Below are 16,173 nucleotides of genomic sequence, written 5' to 3'. Positions count from 1 at the left end.
AGAAAAATACTTCTCGCCCTACATGTCTGCTAATTTCTCTTCTGCAAAGAAATATTTGGTACACTGCAATACACTTCTGTCAGGACAGTGTACCTGTGCTTGAAAGATAGCACAGAAAGTGAAGCCCTCGTTTGAAACCATCCTTCAATCACAGGTTTGAATACTGGCAGCACTGAACCAGCTGGTCATTTTTACAAGATCAAGAAATTGAGTACCATTCAGTTATTGACAACTATTGGTTGAGTGCTTAAAACAATATAACTCCATCTTTACCTTTTACTCACCAGAAGGTTAAAGTTGCAAGAAGAGCACCAGAGTCCAGTTAACTGCATTTGCAGCAAGAAACACAAATTATAAATGCTCAGAATTGCTTGATATTTTTATTACAATTTTCACAAGCAGGTTTCAAACAGTGACTCTGCGTAAGCGTTCAGAGAGGAACAGCGACAGTCTGCTTTCAAATCCTCACAAACATGCTTCTTTGAGTAAAGAAATGCACCAAGAGTGGAAAAATAAACCACACTGATTTCTGGGTGGCTCATTACCTTTCAAGAATGCAAACTTTACTCTCTAACACCACACCCAAATGCACACCTACCGTTCTATTAGCACAGGCAAAGTGAACTTTTCGGGGTTAGCACCCCCCCTACATCACATTTGGTGGGAAGCATTAAGACTTGCCAACCAAAAAAAGATGTGGCTTTCAGTGATTATATGCAGATCACCTTCAGGGGACAGTTTGTGAGTATGAAAGGGAGTTAGATTATAGCAATCATGCAAAACATGCTAGACATTTGACTCGCCTGATCTTATTTATTTAATTGACATGTAAGGAGTTTCTCTAATTTCTCTACACCAGTTACTTAGAATGGTGTAATCCTATGTGCTGTACCAGAAGCAATTGTTTTATTTTCATTTTGTACACATACAAATTACAAACCTTCATCCATGTTAAGTGAAATTAACACAACTTTTCTTGAAGGAAAACATCAAATGACTTGACAAGTGAAGATATACAATGCATGATTTTCTGTTAGTGAGTGAAGGTTTAATCACTTTAGTGTAAAATACTGCTGTTACAAGACAGTAAATGAAGGTCAATGCCTACACTGCAATGCAAATCTAGCATGCAATGGAATGAGTGTTAGAAGAAAACAAATCAAATGCGATTAACCCCCTTTACGAATGGATTACGTCAGCTACATTTTGTCATTTGCCAGCATGGGAAAGATTTAAGAAAACAATAGATAGTGGTGGCAGGCACAGATACAGTACTCCCTGGGTGTGGTAATTAACTAAGGGAATTTCCATAAGGAAGTTAATGGAAAATTACTCCAGTAATCTTTTCTTGGGGTTGCAAGTGTAGACTTTTGCTTTAAGTAAACAAGTAAAAACTGCAATTTCTTGACAAAATGGGAAGGCATCCAGATAGACTTGCGTTGCTAAGTGGTCTTGTGAGCCCAGTTCTGATGCCATGTGTATCTAAAACAAATCTAACATTTTGAACAAGGCAGGATTCACAGAAAACATGTACACTGTAGAAAATGTCACTGTTGAATTAGAAGAACGCATGAACACCCTGCTTTAACCAAGTTTGCTGGGCATTCTCTCGCTATTCATCCAATCTAACCCCTAGACCAACCCATTCTCAAGCCTCCATCTGCCTCTTCCCCATAATCCAACAGGGCTGCAAATCACTTTCGACTCACAACTTCCTCCCAAAAAATGGTTCAATTCAACAATCCCGTCTTCACCTACAAGATAAAAGCTATTAGACCGACTGCTGATGTCTGTGTTCGCATTAGATAACTATATTAAAAAAATTGTACATGTTTTGACCACATGAAATATTTTGCATCAAATACTACCCTGTTGAAACTTTAAACACACCTGATAAATGAACAGGAAGCACATGGAACACATGAAGAGTGGATGTGTTTTAAAAAAAAAACACATCAACATGCCCTGTTAGTTACCAAAAGTGGCCAGACTTTTAAATCTTAATTATTCCAGATGTGGAAAAGGCAGAAACCAAAGAAAAGCATTTACATGCTCTTGGGCAGCCACTGCTGTATTATACCTTGCTGGATAAATCACAAGCATCTAGTCACATCGCAACATTCAAATAATCCTTTAAATTCGAGTGAGTTATGAGGAAGAAGTGGGCATCTGAGGATTTAACTAAGACACTTGGTTAAAGACCTGCATGCAAACGTGTGTCAAATATAGAAGAAGGCAGACAGTTGGAGAGTGTGCTGCTGAACGCATAAAAAGTTAGCAGAAAACTCAAACATCAGCTGAACAGTTTTGAAAAAAAGGCCCAGTTTGCAAGTTGCCATCAAATTACCCAACCTATTTCTAATGCGCCCGGGGAAGTAGGAGGAAGAAGGTGAAAGGCTTTAATTCAGTCAACCTCTTCGATAGTGGGGCCGGATGAACCACCACTACCTCCGCTGCCAGCTCCTGGAAAGCCACCTGGCATTCCTCCTGGCATGCCCCCCGGCATTCCGCCAGCGCCCTGGTACAGCTTAGTGATGATAGGGTTACAGATGTTCTGCAATTCCTTCTGCTGGTGCTCATACTCTTCCTTCTCAGCCATCTGAATAGCAGGGGAAAGAAGAAAAGGGAAAAAGGGAAAAAACAAGATATCAATGAAAGGAACCTGTGGTAATTCATTTGCGTGTCTGGTCGGATAACACATAGACCAGTTTCAAACCATTTTTGGCCGAATGGAAAAGTAGGCAGACGCTACTGTCAAAGTGATAAAAACAATTTTGTTTGAACAGTTGAAACATATGCAGAAGAACAACTTTCTCTCACAATGTAGTTCTTTTGTGAGGCTATCCATCACAGATTCAGAATATAAAAATTAATTTCTATCCACCAGGCTTGTCCTCTGTAAAGCACATTTTTTAAGTTTATACTTCGTAGTTCCATGCACCCAGATTTATGGGCTAGTGGTAAAGATTTCAAGATGCAAGCTCTTAGCCAGGGGAAAAATTCCTCGCCCTCCAGTTCTTCAAATACACACAGCACATACATACACACACATTAAGAGAAAATTATCACTAGCCAGTGGTCAGTGCATATTGTGAAGCTTGTTATGTGATATCTGTGCTACCATGGACAGCACCAGACCATGCGCTGCACAGCATTAATAATGTAAAGATGTATGCAGCTTTAAGAGAGCCAGAGTACCAAACTTAACCAGACCCGCCTCCTGCCCTGCACGTGCAACTTGCATCAGTACTTTACTACATGTTTATCAAAGAGTGACTACTTGGGAAGAACAAATTACTTACCCCAGGTAATGTTCTTTCTGATGGATGCTCCTCCCACAGATTCCTCATCTTAGTTATATTCTACGGCATCAGCACAATTTCAGAAACGTTTTTGTTCACCAGGAGGCACTGTGTGGCGTCAGGAGCCCTCGACACTCATCGGCCTCGGCCAACGCGCCCCAAGACTTTGTTTTTTTAATTTTTCCCGTTGCTCAGCCGTGTTAGGGAATTATGTTTGTACTCCTGAGAGACCATGACTTTTGCAGACCAGCATGGGACTTCCCACAGAGGAGGAGAGACAAAAATGAGCAGTTAGCTATTTGATTTGAGGGGTAGGTTTTGAGGGTGATGAGGAATCTGTGGGAGGAACATCCATCTGAAAGAACAATACAAGGGTTAGGAAATGTGTTCTTCTAATGGATAGTGTCCTCCCAAAGATTCATCTTGGATAGACTTCCATAGAACACTGTTCTGTCGAATTGGACACCTTGATCGTCCCAGACAATGCTTAGGGAACTTGTGGAGGGAACACCACATCTTTGCTTTGCAAATATCCGAGGTAGGTACTCCCCTCTGCAGAGCTGAGGTAATAGTTAACACTCCCCTAGTCGAGTGTGCCCTCAGTCCTTCCGGACTGGCTTTCCCCCTATGTTGTAACAATCCGACATTGCCAAAACAATCCATCTCAAAATTGTCTCCTTGGTAATCATCTTATGACCAGTGTATCCTACAAAAAGCTTGTGCTCTGCCCTGCAGCTTTCTGTTCTTGCAATTAAGAGACCAATCTGTGTAACCTCTCCTCTTCCTTGGAATGATGAGGCAGAGAGTAAAAGGCCTAAAGGATAATGAAATTCCTGCACTACCTGGCCAAGGAGGACGGGCAGACTCGTAGGGTCACCTTCTCCCCGGTGAAGACGGTGAAAAGTGGTTTGTACAAAATAAACGCCAGGAGCTGGCACACTCTGCATGCTGATTTAATGGCAACCAGGAAGGCTGTATTCCCTGACAACCCTGAGCGGGCAAGAGTGCATAGGCTAAAATAATGGGACCATTAGAAATAACAGCACCAAAACAGCAACAAGTTCAGGTCCCATGCCGGCACCCCGAAAGGCCTTGGAGGAAACATGCTCATTAGCCCCTTAAGGAATTGCATGACCAGAGGTACTGTCAAATAGGTGTCCTTTTGAAGATAGCAGCGCTCTCTAAGTACTCCTTACCTGTAGCCACCTGGAGATGATGGAAAAGTGTAACAAAAAGGAAAGCAATGCAGCAATGTCACATGACCAATGAACTGTAAAGACTGGAGGGGGGTGGCTTATCTGTGATATTACCCACTATGGCTGGGGTAGAGGCACACCTGCCAAGACTGTCAAATGGTAGCAATGGACGAGCAGCCAAGGCTGACACCCACAGGGAGGTGAAGCGGGCTGGTTTTTAAGTACAATGAATCCTCCTACGTGCCTCTTCTGGGTTCATACTGCCACTTTACATGCTCTACCAAATCTGAAGATGGCCACCAGGGGTGGAGCTTAGGGACACGGCTGTCATTGGATGGGGGCAGTATGACCCAAAGGACAGTGATTGGCTATAGAGTAAAATACAGTTTTCAGGCTAAAGCGAAACAGTTTTTTCTTTTACTGAGGATTGCCAGCCTGACGATGGGGAATATTCATGAGCGTGTGAATCCATGCCAGACCCATGCTGGAGAACAGGATTTACAGGTAAGTAACTTGTTCCTTCTCCAGCATGGGGTCTGGCATGGATTAACATGCTCATGAATAAAGATTACATAGCAGTACATATACACAACCAAAGGAGGTGGCAAGGCTCGACAGAAGCAATAAACAATCACTTTTGGAACAGACTCACCTCAATCAAACAGTTTGCGTAGCAGTGCTTGGCTGACCAGGGACTACTCCCTGGAATCACTGCCGACACAGTAGAACCTCGTGAAGGTGTGCGTGGACCTCCACATAGCAGCTCTGCAGATGCCGAGCTGGGGCACACAAGAGAGAAACGCTGTTGTGCTGCAATGTCTCTGGTGGAATGGGCTCTCGGCTGGCCTGGAAGTGGTCTGTTAGCCACATGGTGACAATGCATGATGCAGTCAGAGAGCCACCTGGATATGGAAGCCCTAGACAGGGCCTACCTGTGATTCACATGTCAAAAATTCACAAAATGTTGTTAAAGTCTTTAGAAAATCCTATGTGCATGCCACATAAAGTTTCAAGGCACGAGCAACGTCCAACAAATGCAAAGCTCCTTCTGCCGGCATAGAAGGGTTTGGGAAGAAAACTGGTAAAACCAAAGGCTCGTTGAGGTGGAATTCTGAAGGAACCTTTGGGAAAAAGGTGGGGTGAGTCTGCAGCACCACTCGCGTAGCGTGAAGGACAGGTACGGTTGCTTGCAAGAGAGGGCCTAGATGTCCCCGACCCACCTGACAGAGGTGATCGCCACAACAAAAGTCGTCTTCTACAAGAGAAACTTCAGTGGGGCCTGATGACATGCATTACTTACCGTAAAAGCATTTCTGATGATTGTATCTGCTTAGATTCACATGCTGTGCATATAGTCCGTCATCCTGTGGTAACCGCAGAGTATTGCATCTTGTCTTACGAGAATCGAAAGGGGACGTGACAGGGTGGCCACCAGGGGGTGGACGGATGAGTAAAGCCTCTGTGTGAGCTCTGTGCTTCCTGGTCCCATCAGTAGTCTGAGCCTCCACCTGTGGTCGCCCCCACCCTGAACTGAAATCAAATATCCGTTGTGGGAACCAACTCCCCCTCCCCCCCATTGGACTGAAATCTGACGAAAATCCATGCAGGGAAACCAGAGTACTTCGGACTGAAAGCTGGGCCCCCCCGGCCGCAGCCTGCTGCACACATTGAAATCGAAACTGGATTGGAACTGGGACCAGAGAGGCAGTGCAAACTCGTGCCTCGCACTCCAGTAGAGCCAACCGTGGGACTACTGCATATGGAGGACTGCATTATTGTGGAACACTTTTGGAGCCCCGTGGGTCTCCCTGGGACACGCAACACCCCCGATCCATCAATGACCTTGGTGGCGGCGGGTGCAGTGACAGAAGTAGGTGTCAAGGTTTGTCGGTTCACTGCTGTTTGATTCTCTGGTGCTGCATCCATAGCACGGATGACAGGATGGCTTCTGGCTAGTTGGGTGCTACATCCGCAGCACGGATGACAGGATGGCTTCTGGATAGTTGGACTTGAGCACTTGACTGCCATGCAGACATCTACCAAGTCTGGACCCTCAGGACTCGACTCGTTCTTCGATGCAGAGTGGCGGGAAACCCACAAGTGGGAACTTCCCTGCAGGCGGCGACTCTGGACATCCTCAGCTGCGGAAAAGTGGACAGATGTCGATGTTGCAATGCCACTTGAAGATTTCTTTGGTTGGTTGTAACTTGGCAAGCTGCGGGTGTCGAGTAGCACTAAGCCAGGATACCCCCCTATTCCAAGTGATGCACTGCAATCTGGCTTTTCACTCGTCACAGACAGCCTCCGGACCCTGGACGACGCTGGTGACCTTCTTTTGCCCAAGAGATCCAGATGTTATTTTTCAGGACCCACAAAGATACCTCTACAGAACGGCAGGCTCTCAGCACTGGCTTTCAGGACACTTTGGGTGAAGAACAGCAGTTGCATAATGTCCCCTTGTAGCTACGGGAAGAGGCCCCTGTCCACGTCCTCTCTGATAAGTCCTTGAATCAGCACAGCAGCCATTGGATTTGGTGAAGAGTTGCAGTAGCAGAACTTCTTCATCAAGCTGGATTCAGGATACAGGCTTCCAGGAAAACGTCTGTGCATCAGGAGTCTTCTGATGTACCCAAATTCCCCCATTCACTCAGGCTGAGCTAGGTTTAGCTGGCCAAACAAACACTAGTGCATTCTTTTTTTTAAAATTTGTTTTATTGTATTTGGTCAAAGAAACTTTAACCCTTACAAAAGAAAAAAAACATATAAATAACATTCAACTTCATAACAATATATAAAAATTACATTGAATTCCTTAAGATCAAGTTTAAAACACTAATAAGATAAAAAACCTTAAAACCCATAACGTATTACTGTGTAAACATAGACTAAAGCGGCATCAAGTAATATCTTAAATTGTCCCACTAACATGGGGGCCCACACGTTTCATAATTAGAGCAGTGTGAGACAACGTGCACCATGCATACAACAATTGCAATAGCAATAATTAAACATTAATTCTACCTGCAAATGTAAGCACCTTAAAAAGCCAATCAAAGCTATACATATTGAAGTGGGGTAACCCAGTTAGCAATATACCTAAAAGAAATCCCCATCTTCAAAAGAAGTTTCTTTCACAATAATTGCAAACAATAAAGTGAGCACTGCATGTAAACCAGTGCAATAGACCATCAGATGTTTCAATGTTTCAAATGTTTTTGTTTTATTCTTGCAAAACCAACATGAAGCTTCTTTCCCCTTAATCTTACAACAACGCAATCGAATTTCACCTGTATGGAATAAATGACATCTAAATCTGCTGAAATCTTCTCTGTAATAACGATTTGGAAATTCACTCAACGAAGGAGCATTGAGTCCGTATTTCTTATGCTCCCCTTTTAAAAGTTGCATGGAGAGATAATTGTGTAACTTGTTTATGGTCTGACACCAATCAAGAGAATATAATGATTGCTTTATTACTGCAGGGGAGCTAACCAGATCCAATTTATCCTTGCCAATTTTCCTCAGAATTGTCTCACAGAAAGTTTCAATAGTTACCAGGGCATGGTTAGATTTACACTTCAAAGCACTCAGCAAATCGTCATATAGCATATTTAGCAGGGTATTTAGGATGCACCCATAGAATGTCAGCATCCTCCACTTTACACCAACATTCAGAGACCATAGCCCAAACTCAAAGCTGATAGCCGTCCCAGGCACGGCATTCAGGACTCTCAACAACCTCCGCCAGATAACAGCTTCAATTGGATCAAAGTGGTTCAGAGCTTCCAGACAAAGTAACTCTGAACCGTATAAAAGTTTGGGGGCAGCCTTCTCCTCAAAGAAAGTCCTAGCTGGTTTTAATGAAAATCTACCATATCTCTGGTTAACTATGATCATTTGATTGGATAATAAGAGGGCCCTCTGCTTAAGCTGTCTCTCCATAAAGGCCTTGTGGGGTCTACTGCATATCGTAAACCCCAAGCATATACAAAGTTCTCTACTACTATTTTTTCATTCTTCAACCACCATACATGAGTCGATGTTTTCCTTTTCCTAGTGAACTCAATAACTTTTTGCATTTATGGACAAGAAATTGGCCAATAAGGGTACAACCAACCCAAAGGAAGTCGTCCGCATAGGGAATTCATGATAATATACCCAATTGCCCAATCTTTGGGGGATTAAAGGAAAAAGGTTGCAAATACTCGCCCACAAATGTGACATACAGATTAAAGAGGCAGGGGGTCAACATGCACCCCTGCCTCAAACCAGAATATGGGCTTGATCACGACTTCGGCGGTAACCCTTAAATCTGGCGGTAGCGCTAATACCTCCGGATTTAAGGTTCCACCAAAAATGTGCGCTATTACCGCCGGCGGGAAATCTGCCGGCGGTAAGAGCGCGAAAATTCTCCATTGAGCTCAATGGGGAATGGGCTCAATGGGGAATGGGGAATTACTTTACCGCCGAACTCGTGATCCAGCGCTATTAGCGCCGGGGAGTTCGGCAGTAGGGCTATTACCGCCGGCGGTAACGGCCAAGTCGTGATCAGGCCCCATGTCTGGATCTTCCTCCAGAGTTGGCCCGATTGGTCCACTGTAATCTAAATCGAGCTATTTTCATGGAGTCTTATGAGTAGTTTTAGTAGACCATCAGGGATTTCCCACCTGAACAATTTGGACCACAACACACTCCTATCGACACTGTCAACCGCCGCCGACAGATCTATTGAGGCGGCATAGACAGGGTCGAATTTGCCTGACTATGCTAAGTCCTGTAGACACCATATAATGATGCCATTGATGATGGTGCTGAGATTTTCTGAAGCCAGTCTGGCATTTATTTAATCGGCCGGCTTCAATCGCCCAACTTTCTAAATGTCTTAATATAAGGGATGCAAAGACCTTTTTCTCTGCGTCCAGGATTGACATTGGATGATAGTTTTTGGGGTCCGTCCTCCCACCCATCTTATAGATGGGAATAACAAACATTATGCCAGTACTGTGGAATGCACGCACCAAAAGCAATCTACTTAAGCAGGATAGACAAAAGTGAGGCCAACATGCCTGTATCCTTATTAAATCATTTATTGGAAAGCCCACAAGGACCGGGAGCCCTTGAATTACTGGCCTTCCGGATAACTATATTCATGAAGTCTTGGTGGTTGACATCAAATTGTCAAGTGTTAACATTTACCTTTTTATTGGTAACACTAAAGGCAACTGAGTTTTTATCACCAGAATATAAAGGCGAAAAATGTTCTACCCATGCAGCCTCAGCAACTTGGTTTGTCTGAGTACTGGCCTGCCCATTATTGGTTTTATATATGATCTCCCAGCAGGCCTCCGCGTCTTTGTCCTTTAATTTCCTAGCATATCCTTCTGTAAGACCTGTGCACGCATGCTGTTTAAAGTATTTTTATACCTTAACTTCATTTTCTTTCCATGAAACTTTTAATTGACCTATCAGAAGAGGTTCTTTCAATTCGCTGAATCTCTCTTCTCATTTTCTTTTTAACCATAGCAGTTTCTTTGTTAAATGCATGAGTCAGTGTATCGCTTTTTGTGTCCACATTTTCAAAGGTAGCAGCACTAAAGAAAAAGAGCTTCCAATATTATGGAGTGTCTTCCAAAATAGGATTCATTTTACAATTCATTTTCTTGATGGAACCCTCGTTCCATTTTGTCCGGTTCTTTCCAACATTCAATTGTAAGCCCACAGGGCCCCCCCTTTCTACACTAACCACTGAAAATCAAATTCCAGACTCACCATACAAAGGTCACTACCGTCAGAGGATTTAAGAGTAATTTTGCTACAGTGATCAAACAAATGTTTATCAATGAAACAGTAATCCAAAACGGAATAGTAAACCTACAGGGTATAGAACTCCTTCTATACCATGTAGGTTTACTCAGGATGATCCCAGAAACAGCGAGTGCAATCATACAGCACCCAATCAGGCTCACAGGCATTCAGCCCATTCCCCCAAAACCAGACGCCAAAAAACAGTGGGTGCGTATTGGAGACATCTCCCAGCCTTTCAGAGCATACACTGCATTCACTCGGATTCAGCCAGGGCCGGCTCAGGCAGGACACAAGAATTGTGACACACAGCCAAACACAGACACCCACAACACAGAATGCGAGTTCACTCCTCTTTCCAGGTCCCACCCCTAGGGAGTACCCATAACACAGTCTCTAGGGAGGGCTCCTACCAATTAAGCAGAGGGCAGCCCCAGAGCCATGTATGGTCCTTACACCCAACATCCTATCAGAGGAAATTGGGACAGAGACATGGCTTATCAGGACTTCAAGAAACAAGAGGGAAAGGCAGACAGTTATGAGGCTTACAGTGGTCATCTTGCCTTTGTTCAGCAATCCAAACTGGCCTCCTGTGCAGAAAACACACACCAGGGAAATAGTAGGATAAGGACGGGGAGGACATGTCTCACTAAAGCATTTTCAGCATCGCAGGATCCAACGCTTTAGCACTGCAACAGCTGCAAAATGTCTACCATTGGCAGCAGTAAAGAGCCTTTGATGCTGGCCTTCTGGTAGAGAACATGTCGTCTTCCGGAAGGTCACATCTCTGTACCTCATCCTCTCAGTAGCCAGGGGTAGATATTGAGCGTACTGACATTTGGGTGAAGGTCTGGGTATCACGTTCTCCTGGTCCAATCTGGGACTAACAGGATCCTGGCTGCACCAACATTCCTCGAACTCCTGATGACACGAGGTATGATGACATCGGTGGGAACGCATATAGCAATGGATAATTCCAGTCCACTACGAAGGCGTCCCCCAGCACTCTTCTCTGGGGAAATTGCATGGAGCAGAACAGCTCACACTTATTGTTCGAGCTGGATGCAAACAGATCTACTAGAGGGCTTTCCCAGAAGATCTCTGTAAGGACTTCCTGGAATAGCACCCACTCAGGATGAAGATCTCTCTAAGGACTTCCTGGAATAGCACCCACTCATTGGAGACTGAACCACAACTGCTCATGGTGTCCGCCAACATGTTCTTCTCCCCGGCTAGATGTATTGCCAACAAGGAGATTTGTTTTTGCAATGGGCAAAACCAGAGGTGAATTGCTCGTCTGCGCAGTGATAGCGACCCTATGCCACCTGTCTCATTGAGGTAGTGCACAGCCTCTGCGTTGTCTGGCCTGATCAGGGTGGTTTTTCTCTGTATCGAGGGCAAAAAGGTTATCAGCGCCAGTCTGGTGGCCCTCAAATCCAGAGGGTTTACATGGAGTTTCACCTCTGCTGGCAGGGCATGTGGAAAAAATTAACTGAGATCACGGCACGCACCAATTAATATTGGTGTTTAGGGCTCAACGCAGAAGCTGTACAGCACCCCCTGGTGGATGAAAATGTTTCCAAAATTGCTCTGCTACTGCTCCTGACTTTTTACAGTCAAGTGAAGCCTTCAGCTTCACTCCACTGGCTTTTGTTTACATGTTATAGGCAAACTGGCTAGTCCTTCAGACTGTCACTACAGGGAAACATAGTTTCTCCCTAGTCATTTGACTTTGTTGCCACTTTTGCTAACTTTTTATCATTGCACAATGCATCCTCCAATGCAGTGCAATGGGATCTCTTTTTGTTCTGCCCTAGACATACCCACAGGGATGGAACAAGTTACTTAGCTGTAACTGTTGTTCTCCAGCATGGGTCTGGCATGGATTCACATGCTCATGAATATTCCCCGTCGTCAGGCTGGGAATCCTCGGTAAAGAAAAAATCAGTATCAGTTTCGTTTCTGATCTGTCTTTCTTAGTAGTAACCAATCACTGATCTCTGGGTCATACTGCCCCCAGCCAATGACTGCCCTCTCCCTAAGCCCCGCCTCTGGCAGCCATCCTCAGATTTGGTAGCACACAAAGTGGCAGTATGACCAAGTGAAGAACCGCAGAGGGGTAGGCGGGAGGGTTCGCATGTGAATCCATGCCAGACCCATGCTGGAGAACAACAGTTACAGGTAAGTAACTTGTTCCTTCTCCAGCATGGGGTCTGGCATGGATTCACATGCTCATGAATAAGAGAATACACAGCAGTATACACATACACAACCACGGGAGGTGGCAAAGGCTCAACATTAAGCAATACATCCAAAACTCAACATTAAGCAATTCTTACCTCCTAACCAAGCTCACCTTAGGCGAACAGGTTGCGCAGCACTGCTTGGCCGACCCTGGACTCCTCCCTGGAGTCCCGATCGACGCAGTAGAATCTTGTGAAGGTGTGCGTCGACCTTCACGTAGCAACCCTGCAGATGTCCAGCAGGGGCACACCAGACAGGAACGCTGTGGTAGCAGCGATCGCTCTGGTCAAATGGGCTCTCGGACGGCCGGGCAGCGGTCGGTTTGCCAACCGGTGACAGTGCATGATGCAGCCAGAGAGCCATCTGGAAATGGAAGTCTTCGAGAGAGCCTTCCCTTGATTCACAGACCCAAAGTTCACAAACAGTTGTGACGTCTTCCGAAAACTCCTTGTGCGGTCCACGTAGAACTTCAGCGCTCTAGCTACATCCAGCGAGTGCAAAGTCCTCTCGGCCGGCGTCAAAGGCGACGGGAAGAAAACTGGTAACACCAAGGGCTCGTTGAGGTGGAAGTCCGACGGCACCTTGGGCATGAAGGAGGGATGCATCCTCAGCACCACCCTCGTGTCATGGAAAGTTAAGTATGGAGGCTTGCAAGATAGGGCCTGGATCTCTCCCACTCGTCGAGCGGAGGTGATGGCCACGAGGAACGCTGTCTTCCATGACAGGAACTTCAAAGGCGCTGAATGCATAGGCTCGAATGGGGCCCTCATGAGCCTGGTCAGCACCACATTAAGCTCCCAAGCCGGGGCAGGAGCCTTCACCGGCGGGAACGATCGGAATAGTCCCTTCATAAATTCCTTCATCAGGCAATGAGACCAACAAGGACGCCCGTCCCGTAGTCCTGGTATATCGGGAGATGGCAGAAAGATGTATATTGATGGAGGCGTGAGCTAGTCCAACTTTGGCCAGCGACAGTAGGTACGGCAGTACTTGAGGGGCCGTAATCCGCAGAGGGTTAATCTTCTGTGCACGGCACCAGACAGAGAACCTCTTCCACTTATGATCGTAACACTTGAGAGTTGAGGACGCCCTGGCTTTTGCAAGAACCTCTCTGCAGTCAGCCGGGATATCGTACCCACCAAACGCTAGTGCTGCAGGAGCCAGGCCTGCAAGTTCAGCGACTGTGGGTCGTGATGGAGAATGGCGCCTCCTTCTATGGAGAGAAGATCTGCGTCCGCCGGCAGCTAGACTGGTGGGGACGTTGACAAGTCCAGAAGGTCCGGGAACCAGATCTGCCTCGGCCACGCCGGTGCGACGAGGATCATTCTGCACCTGGACTTCTTGAGCTGGTTGATGAGGCGGAGCAGCAGCGGCAATGGAGGGAACGCGTATAGAAACAGGCCGTCCCAGGGGAACGAGAAAGCATCGCCCATGCTCCTCGGCTGCGGGAACCTATTGGTGAACCTCTGGCACTTGGAGTTCGTCGCTGTCGCGAAAAGGTCGATCCGGGGTTTGCCCCATCGTCGGAAGAGCCGATCCACCTGGTCCTGACGTAGTTCCCACTCGTGGCACGAGTGCAGCTCCTGCTGAGTGAGCCGGCGATGGTGTTTTTTATTCCTGCCAAGTGGAAGGGAACCAGAAACATCCCCTGGACGACAGCCCAGTGCCACAGATCCTGGGCCTCCTTGGATAGCGGGGATCTGGTGCCCCCCTGCTTCCTTATGTAGAACATCGTGGTGGTGTTGTCGGTGAAGATCCTCACCACTTTGTCCTTGAGGGACGGAAGGAACGACTTGAGCGCCCAAAACACTGCTCGGAGCTCCAGAATGTTGATGTGGAGAGACCTCTCCTCCGGGGGCCAAAGGCCTCTTGCGTGGAGATCTCCGGTGTGGGCCCCCCAACCCTCCAGAGAGGCGTCCGTCGTCACCGTCTCCTGAAACGCCGGGGTTTGAAAGTGAGGTGAGCACGGGTACCCCACCATAGGATCGCCCGACGGAACTCCTCGTCGAGAGGGATCCTGTCTTCGAAGCAGCCCGTCGCCTGAAACCAGCGGGCGACGAGGAACTCCTGTAGCGGACGCATCCGAAGTCTGCAAAGGGGTACAAGATAGATGCATGAGGACATCATCCCGAGGAGGGACTTGATGGACCTCACCCTGGCCACGTCTGTGGCTAGCAGGTGCTTGCCCAGAATGGTCTTCGTCCTCTCCTCTGACGGGGAGGCCAATTACCCCACTGTATCGAGCTTCGCTCCCAGAAACAGTGCTACTTGCGACGGAACCAGGTGGGATTTGGGGTAGTTGATGGCGAACCCCAGTTCCGTGAGCAGCCGGACGGTCCTCGCTGTGTGTTCGATGGCGAGTTCTCTTGTCCTTGCCTGGATTAGCCAGTCGTCCAGGTAGGGGTAGACATGGATCCCCTGCAGGCGCAGCCGCGCCGCCACTGGTGCCAGGCACTTGGTGAATACCCTGGGTGCCGACTTCAATCCGAACGGTAGGGCTCTGAATTGGTAGTGGCGTCGCTGAACCACGAACCTGAGAAACTTTTCTGTGTCCTTTTAGAATGGGGATGTGGAAGTAAGCATCCTCCAGGTCCAACGACGATAGGAAGTCGCTCTCCTCCAGCTGTCCCAGCACGTGCTGGAGGGTGACCATCCTGAATTTCTGCGCCTTTATGTATTTGTTTAACCGACGCAGGTCCAGGATGGGGTGCCAACCGCCTGTCTTCTTTCTGACGAGGAAGTACCTTGAGTACACTCCGGAGCCCCGGAGCCTCTTGGGGAAGAGCTTGATGGCCCCTTTCTTGAGCATCGCCCTTACCTCCAACAGCAGTTGAGGGACGGGATTCTCCTTCCTGGCCACGGGAGGAATGTGAGGGCACTTCTTTTGGAATTCCAGCGAGTGCCCGTTGGCCAGGGTGTCCAGCACCCAACGGTCGGTGGAGATGGACTCCCACACGCTGACGAACTTCGTCAGCCGGCCTCCCAGCGGGGTGCTTCGGTGGGGGACGAGACGACACGGCCGGGTCAGTCTTGCTTGCCGCGACCTCTGTAGACCTCCTGGGACGAGGAGCGGGCCGCCTGGCGGTGTGTGGAAGAGCCACCGCTGGATCCCTTGGAGGCACTCTGTCTGCCTCCGGGGCTCCGAAAGGGCCGTCATTGCTGAAGTACCCCTAGGGCCCGGGCCGTCTCCGAGTCGGTCTTGATGGCCTGGAGCGACTCGTCCACTGCCTTACCAAAAAGGTTGTTGCCGTCGAACAGCATATCCAATACTCTGGTCTGGACGTCCTGGCAAAAGTCTGTCGCCTTGAGCCATCCTCGTCATCGGAGGCACACTCCGGTGCCCAGCTGATGAAATCCGGTATCAGCAATGTCCGTTGCCACCGTTATGGCGTGATCCGACGCCACCTCGCCTTCCTGCAGAATTTATAGGGCCTCCGCCCTCTTGTCGTCAGTTAGGAAGTCTAGCAGGGGAGCTATCTTGAACCAGAGCTCCCTGTCGTAGCGGGCCACGATCGCTAAGGCATTGGCCGCCTTAATCGTTATCGCCGCCGACGAGATGACTCGTCGTCCCATGGAGTCCAACTTCTTGCCCTCGCTGTCCGGCGGGGAAGTGGAAGCCGCCGCACCCG

At 47.5% G+C, this 16,173-nt stretch overlaps 1 protein-coding gene across 1 annotated transcript in view; it reads right to left on the bottom strand.

The window, feature by feature from the left end:
- Positions 1 to 366: 366 nt before the first annotated feature.
- Positions 367 to 16,173, bottom strand: part of LOC138528983 (heat shock cognate 71 kDa protein-like) — an 819,952-nt gene continuing 804,145 nt past the window's right edge. The window contains exon 9 of the mRNA XM_069640807.1: positions 367 to 2,599. Within this exon, the coding sequence (XP_069496908.1) occupies positions 2,405 to 2,599 (195 nt within the window). The 3' untranslated portion in view covers positions 367 to 2,404. The remainder of the gene's footprint in view (positions 2,600 to 16,173) is intronic.

This window comes from Ambystoma mexicanum, chromosome 1q (genome assembly GCF_040938575.1).
Source record: "Ambystoma mexicanum isolate Mex_15411 chromosome 1q, UKY_AmexF1_1, whole genome shotgun sequence".
NCBI lineage: Eukaryota > Metazoa > Chordata > Amphibia > Caudata > Ambystomatidae > Ambystoma > Ambystoma mexicanum.
The sequence above is the reverse complement of the archived record's forward strand: the minus strand, read 5'-3'. Positions and strand labels throughout refer to the sequence as shown.